Source organism: Calidris pugnax, unplaced genomic scaffold (genome assembly GCF_001431845.1).
Source record: "Calidris pugnax isolate Ruff unplaced genomic scaffold, ASM143184v1 scaffold8, whole genome shotgun sequence".
Classification (NCBI taxonomy): Eukaryota; Metazoa; Chordata; class Aves; order Charadriiformes; family Scolopacidae; genus Calidris; species Calidris pugnax.
The window spans coordinates 25,503,924-25,513,785 of NW_015090830.1; the positions used below are offsets into that span (position 1 = coordinate 25,503,924).

Genomic DNA, 9,862 nt, shown 5'->3' on the forward strand with positions numbered 1-9,862 from the left:
CCCGCCTCCCCCCGTCCTCCGTGGGCTGGAGCTCGTTAGGGTTTTAGCTTGAAGGTCATCCCTAAATAAAAATAACGGGCCTGAATTTATCCCGGGCCACACCGTTCCCAACTCCGGTGTCTCGGTCCAGCTCTTTTTTCTTTTTATTTTTTTTTTTTAAATGACTTTTAACAATAAGCGAGGTGGAAATGAGACGAAGGAGTCTGGAATTGACACAGAGAGAGAAAGTTGTCGTTTCCTGGTATGAGGTTGATTGCCACGGTCGAGTCCAGCTCTTTTTTTCTTTTTTTTTTTTTTTAAAAAATGACTTTCAACAATAAGCGAGGTGGAAATGAGACGAAGGAGTCTGGAATTGACACAGAGAGAGAAAGTTGTCGTTTCCTGGTATGAGGTTGATTGCCACGGTCGGGTCACCAGAAAAAGCTCTCGGAGGAGTAGGTGATTTAATGCAGCCTCAGAGTTAAGGCTGCCCCTGTTGCCTGGGCTTCATCTGAGTTTTGGTTTTATTTTTTTGGTTTTTTGGGGGTTTTTTTTGCCTTTGCAAATGCAAAACCTGCTTTTGCATCTCGCAGCCTGCCGGGATGCAGGTGGAGGCGTAGGGCTCCCCGATGCTCCCCAATTGCCCATCTCTGCCACACGTTGCCAGGTGTCCAGATAGTTGTGAGGAGCTTCTCAGTTCTTAGAAAAAAAAAAAACCAAAAGCCCATGGTTTTAAGAGTTTCACACCAAGCTTTTCAGATGAGCCTCCTCGTTATTAGACACCTGGAAAATGAATGGGCCTAAGCAAATGAAGTGTCCCAAGTCCTAGTGAGAAAAGTACCTAAGTCCATTAGGCGATTCTGAAAGCATGAATTTAAACGCAGACCTAGAGGTGGTTTCATCTTCAGAAATGTAAAATAGCCCTCACCTTCTGTGAAGCCCCTCTGAGCTGCAGGTGTTCAGTGTTCCCCTTTAAAGAGTGTAAATAAAAGCTGATGGTGCCTGGTGCCTTGCAGGATCAGCCCGTTAATGACAGAAAGGAATAAAACCTTTGGTCTGTGAAATTAACTAGAAAAAAACCAAAAACAAACAGAAACAAAACCAACAAAAACAATCTGAATTTTCTATGTTGCCACAAAGCGATATGCAGTATGTGGAGATGTGCTCACAAATCAAGGGGTCTGATTTCTTGCTCTCGTTATGCTTAATGTTAGGTGTGAGTCTGTTGGAACAGAACTGTTGCAGACCCATGGTGGTCTATCTGATGCTGGGGTTTTAGGATAGGATAGGATAGGATAGGATAGTTGGAGTTGGAAGGGACCTTAAAGATCATCCAGTTCCAACCCCCTGCCCTGGGCAGGGACACCTCCCACCAGACCAGGTCGCTCAAAGCCCCATCCAGCCTGGCCTTGAACCCCTCCAGGGATGGGGCAGCCACAGCTTCTCTGGGCAGCCAGTGCCAGTGTCTCACCACCCTCACAGCAAAGAATTTCTTTCTGGTATCTAACCTAAATCTCCCCTCTTTTCAGCTTAAAACCGTTACCCCTTGTCCTATCACTACAAGGATAGTTTGGCTCAAGGTATTTAAAATACACTGTGGAAAGTGGCTTGGTCATAAGCACGCTGCTCCTGGGGGTCAGGATGGATGGCATTGGTGACAGTGACTGTGTTGAAGTGCTGCCTGCCTGCCATCCCTGCCGAAATACCCTGCACAGCTGCATTGGGTGATGTGGTTTCAGGTCCCTGTAGCCACCTCTATCTCCCGTCCCTCAAGGCTGGCGTTTCATTTCTACATGTCTTAATTAACCCTGGTGAGGAAGGCGTCAGCACGCACCGGATGCTGTCTCTGTGTGTGCATTTGATGAATTCTGTAAATATGGAAGTCGGTGGAGAAGAACGGGCTTTTTGAAATTGTCACTGGCAGTTTTTGGCTCAGAAACCAAGGGTTGGGTCCCCTTCTTAGTTGTGGCTGCGGGGCTTTTATGTTTGGTGGACGTATTTTCTCCATCCTGCCTGAAAATTTAAGGTCTCTAAATGTATTTGGGTCTCTCTTCTTTTGGTTTTGAATGCCATTGTGTGAGAAGCTGTGTGACACATTATTTTTCTTGGCCCTTTAAAAGTTGATGTTAAAAATACGCACACCAGCCTAAAAGAGGCTATTCCTTGCCATGCGCGTTAGGGGAGCTTCCCGCTGGGACCGCTTAAGTCTGTCTTTTAAATTTTATTTATTTTTTTTTTTTAAAGCTGGGTTCCAAAGGCTGGTCTGAGCCTTTATCTTGCCCGTTCGGCCTGGGCTGTGGATCTCCAGCAGACTTCAGCTTTCAAATTTCACCCGAGTCGTGCGTTAGATTTTAAGAGGACTGCCGGGTCTGTGGTACTGTTCACAGCAGTAATAATTATCCCTGCTATTTTGGTTTGGTTTTTTGGTTTTTTTTTGGTTTACCTATTTACTTTTAGCAGAAGATCTCAAGGCACTGGTTCTGCGGGCAGCAGATGCTGCTGTTGCACCTCATCTGCAAAGCCCACCCTGGTCCCCTGCCAAGGGTGTCTGGCTGCGTGGTGGGGACCAGCTGGAGGTGGCACCCAGCTGTGATGTGTCACCAGCACCAAGCCACCAGCACCCTGGGCCTGGAGGCTGTGGAAGGGCCCGTGGGACATACGTAGAAGAAGAGTGTGGTGCCAGGGACATCACGTTCCTCTGGAGCTGGAGGAAGCAGTGATGGGGTTGGTTGACGTTGCCTTCAGGGCGCTGCTTAGACCCTGTCTCTGAGCTCATTTCTGACATGGAGAAGGTCTGACTGCTGCTGTACCACTTTGGGTATGGTTTTGTTCCCCATGAAGAGTGAGAGGGAAGTTGGTGGTGGTGGCGGCGGTGGCGCTGAGCGGTGAGGCCGTGGGGCAGCAAAAAGGGGGACTCATTTTGGGAGGAGGGGGCTCTGATCCCCCCAAGATGGGTTATCCTAGGGTTAACCCAGGTTATCCTTTGTCAGAGTAGCATCTCTGTCTCCAGAAGTTCTCACCTGCCTTGTTGTTTGGAATAATCTGGTTGGTTTTGGCCGCGCTCCGGTGTCATTTAATGGCCCTTCCCCAGTGCATGGCCGGTCTCTGGGGGCGGACTGGAGAGCGAGTTCAGAAGGTGGTGTGTTGAGGTGTTCCTCACCCTTCCTGCCCATTACCCGAGGTGACATGCATCTGCTGGAACAGCACAGAGTGGCTGCCGCGCTGTGAGGAGGTCGCGTTCGTTTTTCCTGGGAGCCGATGCCAGCAGGGAAAGGTGAGCAGGGCATCACCAGAGGAGGAGGATGACACCAGAGAGGGCTAGGCTGATAAGAGAGATAAGAGAGCTGATAAGAAAGAGAATAGCTGCTGCCTTGGTGCCACCTGCTTTGGGGAGCTGGAGGGGGGGGACACATGACTCGTTTGCATCTGCAGCGCTCCCAGGGGAGCGGGTCCTGTTGGGAATAACAGCTGCAGTAATTAGCAAAGGCTTTTCTGTATCTCCTTAGGGAAGGTGGGCAGGGATGAAGGGTGAATCATAGAATCATAGAACTGTCTAGGTTGGAAGGGACCTTCAAGATCCTCTAGTCCACCCATCAACCTAACTCTGACAAAAAAACCATCACTAAACCATGTCTCCCAGCACCGTGTCAACCCGTCTTTTGAACACCTCCAGGGATGGCGCCTCAACCCCTTCCCTGGGCAGCCCATTCCAAGGCTTGATAACCCTTTCAGTGTAAACATTTTTCCTGATGTCCAGTCTGAACCTCCCCTGGTACAACTTGAGGCTTTTTCCTCTTGTCCCATCACCTGTGACTTGGGAGAAGAGACCAACCCCTGCTTCTCCACACCCTCCTTTCAGGGAGTTGGAGAGAGCGAGAAGGTCTCCCCTCAGCCTCCTTTTCTATAGGAAGAGGGTGGGTGTTATGTTCCTCCTGGGGGAGGAAGGGGATGAGCTCCCCACATGGACCAGCTGTGGCCAGGGGAGATGGCAGGGTTTCCATCTGTCCTGGGGGAAAGCGCCGCTGCCGTAAGAAAGCTCAGGGAAGGCTGATGTTCTCCAGCTTGGGGCTGAGAGGAGCCTGTAGAACAGCAGTGCCCAAGCTCAAAGTGGGGTGAGGCAGGGGTGGCCTCCTGCAGGCTGGTTTTGGGGTGCTGGCTCCCCGTAGATGGAGGCACACCAAGTGGTTCCCCCGCGCTGGGTTCAGGGACCCCATGGGTGTGAGTCTGTGGGGTGGTCTGTCACCTTCCAGGTTTTTCACGCTGGCTGTTTAGCTCTACTCTTGCTTTTATGCAGGCCCGGAGATGTTAAGTGGTGGGGCGGTTGGCCCCGGGGTGCGCTGCAGGCCATGGTGTGTGCCATAACCAGCCGTTTCGGCGGAATTTCAGCTGTCGCGGGGCAGCGAGACATCCGTGTTTATCCTTCACCTGGCCTCTGCCAGTTGGGCCGGAGGATAAGTGGTCCCAGAAGCCAGAGCAGGTCAATAGATCCGTGGCGTTCCAAAATCCTAGTTAACTGGAACCAGTTGGAAACTTGCTGTAATGGAAATTTCGGTTGTGTATCATTTTTTTAACAGAATGCAGTTGATGGCGTTCTCCGCTTTAGTCTGCCTCCTTTTTTTTTTGTCTATTCCAACTTTTCCAAGGAGGGGATGGGGCTGACTTACGTAAAAGCGCCTGCAGCCTCTGAATGCTGAAGCACCGTCGTTGGGAGACTCATTTTTTTGCTCCGAAGGGTTGCATAAGAAGAGCATCCTCGGAGCAAGCTCCATCCATGTGTATCCCCCTCACGAGATAACTTGTCTGGTGCTGCTCAGTTGGTAGCACCTTCAAGGATGCTGGTCTGCAGCTTCTCCCCTCGCTTAGCACGCTGGTGGGCTCAGCTGCTAAGGAGAACTTGCTTTTTGTGTGTTGTGCCGTGCCCCTCCACTCCAGCTCGGTATGTTACCAAGTCAGTATATTTGTGCAGCACTTCATGTCATTCTTTTTTTTTGTGTTTGTTTGTTTGTTTTCCAGAACACTATAATTACGCATCTTCCAACGTAAATGCTGGCTTGCCTCTCAATGTGGCACATTCCTCATTGTCAACTCCATGTCATGGCCTTCAGACATCAAATCCCGTCATTTCCGTTGTCCCATCAACAAACCATCCTGCTGGATACGGAGGACACATCGACGGTGGGGCCTCCGAGTATTACCTGCCTCCAAACATTAGACCTAATGGAGCCCCAGCGCTGGAGAGCCCTAGAATTGAGATCACTTCTTACATGGGACTCCATCATAACAACAACCAGTTTTTCCACGACGAGGTTGAGGAGGCCATCCCGAACACCAAGCGGTCGCCTTCCACTGCCACTTTGAACTTACCCAACATCGAGGCGTACAGAGACCCGTCCTGCCTGAGCCCGGCGAGTAGCTTGTCTTCCAGAAGCTGCAACTCCGAAGCGTCTTCCTACGAGTCCAACTACTCCTATCCGTACACTTCACCCCAGACCTCTCCCTGGCAGTCCCCGTGCGTCTCGCCGAAGACCACCGACACCGAGGAAGGCTACCAGCGCAGCATGGTGGCCTGCACTTTGCTCAACTCCCCGAGGCACTCTCCGTCCACCTCTCCCAGGACGAGCATCACGGAGGAGAACTGGCTGGGGGCTCGCAACTCCAGGCCTCCATCCCCCTGCAACAAGAGAAAGTACAGCCTCAACGGCCGGCAGACCTCCTACTCCCCACACCATTCCCCCACCCCTTCCCCACAAAACTCGCCCCGGGTGAGCGTCACGGATGAGACCTGGCTGGGGAACACCAACCAGTACACCAGCTCGGCCATCGTCGCTGCCATCAACGCCCTCACCACCGACAGCACGCTGGATATGAACGATGGGATCCCCATCAAGTCGAGGAAGACGGCCATTGACCACACGCCGTCCATGACCCTCAAAACCGAGCCGGCTGGTGAGGACCACGGGACCATATCGCCGACTGCCGATCTCTCGCCAGAAGACTTCTCCGGCTTCCAGCACATCAGGAAAGGGAACTTCTGCGAGCAGTATCTGTCCGTGCCACAGCATCCCTATCAGTGGGCCAAACCAAAGTCTCTGTCTCCGACATCCTACATGAGGTAAGGGACGCCGACTTAGAGGGAAATCCTGTTAATAATCTTTATCGCATGCTTTTTTTTTTCCTTCCTTCCTTCCTTCCCTTTCCCATCTCTGCTTCCCACCGCATCCCTCCATCCATTCATTCCATTTTAGCTGTTCCTTGTGACACTGATATGGTGTGGTGTGACCATGAGTAAAACCTTGAAGGGTTAAAATGCCTGTCCTAGGAGTCGTCCACGCGTGGGTTGAGGCTGGTTATGCGCTTCCCAGGGGACGAGCTGCAGCTTGGGAAGTCTGGAAATAGGGTATTCAGAAGCTCGTCAGGCAGCAGGACAATTTGGTACCATCAAACCTGTGGCTTTACTTAAATCGTTCGTGTCTTAATATGTTTTTGTTGCAGGACTAAGAGATCTCCCCATTATTGTGGCTGTTACAAGGCCTTTTACATTTACGCTTTATAGGCAGTGAATAGAAAGAGAATAGGAATGTGGTTCTTTTGTGCATTATTTCAGCTTTTACTTCGCTTCCCCTGAAAGCCTCTTACCAATCTTCTTTTCCTGTCTGCGTGGGACAGTGATTTTCTCCCCCCCTCACACCCTTCCCCACCATTTTTTAGGCTTAAAGAAGAAAAACTTATTTGTCAGATGATGATATACTAGTCACATTTATTTATCGCAAGACGACTCCAGGTGGGAAGCACCACAGAACAGCCAGAATTTGAGTTACATCCATTGCTTTCTCTTTCAGTCTCAGTTATGGTCTTTATTTTGGTGTCTTCTAAAGGCTGTGTGTGCGGTGGCACGTGGTGCAGGAAAAGAGCTGGGCTTTCTGAAAAATTTTTGCAGGCTGATTCCAGTCCCTGGTTGTGATGGCCACCCCCATCCTCTTCCTCCCCAAGCACTTCTGGCTTCTTGCTTTTGGTAGCAAAGGTGTCTTCCTCAAAATGAAGATAGTGGGGCATGTAGCTGAAATGCTTTAATTAGTGATACTTCCCTGGCTCTCAGCCTTGTCAATCTCACTTTTCTCCAGCCAGCACCTCTCTACCACGTGATGTCTCCCAAAACTGAGACAGAGCCATCCATGGCCCTTTGTGTTAAGAGCATGTAGTGCTGTGGTTCCCTTCCTCATCTTCACTTCACCTTCCTCCTCTTCCTTCTCCTCTCTGTGTTGCCCAAGCTCTGTGCAGGACTCCGTCCAGCACTGGGAGAGGCAGCAGCCCCTTTGGATCTGGCCAAGTCAGTCTTTTAACACCAGGCAAATCCTTTAGAGCCTTCCTGTGTGTTTAAAAAAAAAAAAAAGCAAGCCTTTTATGTTTAAAAGTTTGGAAGTTACAGAATCACAGGATCACATGGGGTTGGAAGGGACCTCTGGAGATCATCTCGTCCAACCCCCTGCCAAAGCAGGTCCACCCAGAGCAGGTTGGACAGGAATGTGTCCAGGTGGATTTGGAATGTCTCCAGAGAAGGAGACTCCACCACCTCTCTGGGCAGCCTGTTCCAGGGCTCTGCCACTCTCAAAGTGAAGAAGTTCCTCCTCATGTTTAGATGGAGCCTCTTATATTCAAGTTTGTTGTTCCTCTTGTCCTGTCACTGGGCACCACTGAAAAAAGACCAGTCCCAGTCTCTCCCCATGTTCTCCCACCGAAGTGCCAAGCAGCTGGTGTTCATCAGAGGGGCTGGTCGTAGGCTTTGGTGTCGGGGGGTGGTGGGCTGCTTTTCACCGAAGACTTCGAGGTGCAATAATAGGACAGTTTGGCCAAACAGGCTTTTATCTCTTTATCTCTTGGTGGCAGCAAGTGCCCCATAGGTACTTCATCAGGAGGCACCCAGCGTGCTTGTGGGCTAACACAAACAAGGAAGGTGAAGTGTACAAAACGGAGACACCACCCCCCCCAGCAACATTGTGTATTTAACATTTTTTTCTTTTTTTTTTTTTTTCCACTGTTTTGGTCTTGTATAAAATATGTTTCCTGGTTCGCAATATGTTTCCATGTGATCTCATTAACTCGTGCTCCAGGGCAGTTGGAAGTTACTGTCGAAATGTGATTTTTAAGTTATTTTACCCATCAGATAGACTGACCGTGCTTCCTTCCACCAAAAATACCTCTCGTTTTATGTATATGGAAGCGCCGGGCAACTGAGCACGGACGTCAACAGGATCCCAGCCTACGCAACAGAAACTATGTTATTTTAAATCTTTCCAAAAAAATTGGTTAAGAATTTGTCACAACAGAGCTGGATTTTTTTTTTTATTTTTTTTTTTTCCTGTTATTTTACACATCTGTTCTATTTCAAACGCGAGGGCTGCAGGGGTGGGTTCCAACAAACAACTCGGGCTCCAAAAAAAATCTACCCGCTCTCGTAATGATTTGGAGATAACTAGATCTGATTACCTCCTCTGGCTCTCCCCCCGACGTGTGGTGTGGTTGTCACCAAAAGCCAGCGTGCCCTGGAAAATCACTGATGCTTTTCTCTTCCCCTCTTGGCGTTCCCATCTCTCTGGGGGTGGGAGGGAGCAGGATCAGGCAGAGGGGTGCTCTCTTTTTTCCTGGGATTTTATAGCCGGCACGGGTCTAAATGGGAAACTGCTTTTTGGGTATTGTTTTTAAAATTGATGGTGTTTTTCATTTGTGGTAATTAGAGCTCAGTCCCCTTTAGGCTTTTCAATCAGGCTTTTCAAGTCCCAGAGCAAGGGAATAATAAGAGTATATAATAAAAGTATAATAATGCCTGCCTTAACAGAGAGACAGTCTTTCCATGCCCTCTGCTTCTCTTGGGGGCTTACGAGGGCTGGGGGCTTTTGGGCACAGGTTTGGGCTCACACACACACCCCCCCTCCCCGAGGGCTTTGGTGCCTCGTGCCGAATCTTTTTGGGTAGGAAATACTTAGAGAGCAGGCAGAGGTTTTTTTCAGGGGAAGCTGCGGAACAAACCCTGCGGCGGCGACGGGAATCGTGCCGTTTCCCGACCAAAAAGAGTTGCCTAAATGTAGCAATCTGCCTCAAAAATTAGAGTAAATCATTACATGGGGAGTGAAGAGATGGTCTTAGTGAAATTCTGCTTTAGTTTTTAGCTCCAAGGTATTTTTCTTTTTTTTTTCTTCCAGTATTTATGCATTGAACTGTCTCAGTCAAATGTAAGGAGTTTCTGTGGTTCCTCTTTTGTAGTTAACGTAGCAAATAGTTTAAAAAGGAGCTCTCTCCCGGGCAGTTACTGTGTGAGCAGGTGATGCTCGGTGTTTCTCCAGCCTTTGCTGCCTCCGTTGGGTTCCTTTCTGGGGCGTTTCTCCACCAGCCCTCAGAGCTGTGTAACAGAGAACCTCTCATGGGCAAAAAATGTCAATCAAAGCCAAAATGGAAGTACAGCTCTGGGCTTCTGCCCTCGGGGATGGAGGCAGCATCAGTGACTATTTCCAAAACTGAAATCCCATTTTTATTGTTTGCCCGCTCGTTAGCATCTCCCAGTTCATCCCATATGACAACAAAAAGTATAGGCCCTCATGAAAATGCCGAATTTCTGAGTATCTTGCATTTTTTATGACTTCCTCTGCAGCCTCTGCGTTTGACTAGTATAGGCCCTCGTGAAAGTGCCGGATTTCTGAGTATCTGACATTTTTTATTACTTCCTCTGCAGCCTCTGCGTTTGACAAAGCGCAACCTGAAATTTCCTAGAGACAGTTTCTTACTCGTTGAAAATTAACGCAGTGTAGTTATTTCCAGTGTCATCAGTTTGATGCAAGAAGCGTGCTGGCCTCTAACCCTTGAGTTTTCATTAAATGTAGTGGGGTTTTTT

General features: G+C 49.4%; 1 protein-coding gene across 3 annotated transcripts in view; it reads left to right on the forward strand.

Moving 5' to 3' along the window:
• The first annotated feature begins 5,116 nt into the window (after positions 1–5,116).
• Positions 5,117–9,862, forward strand: part of NFATC1 (nuclear factor of activated T-cells, cytoplasmic, calcineurin-dependent 1) — a 111,141-nt gene continuing 106,395 nt past the window's right edge. For all 3 annotated transcript variants that reach the window (XM_014941069.1, XM_014941071.1, XM_014941070.1), the window contains exon 1: positions 5,117–6,091. In XM_014941069.1, coding sequence (XP_014796555.1) covers positions 5,244–6,091 — 848 coding nt within the window. In that variant the 5' untranslated portion in view covers positions 5,117–5,243. The remainder of the gene's footprint in view (positions 6,092–9,862) is intronic.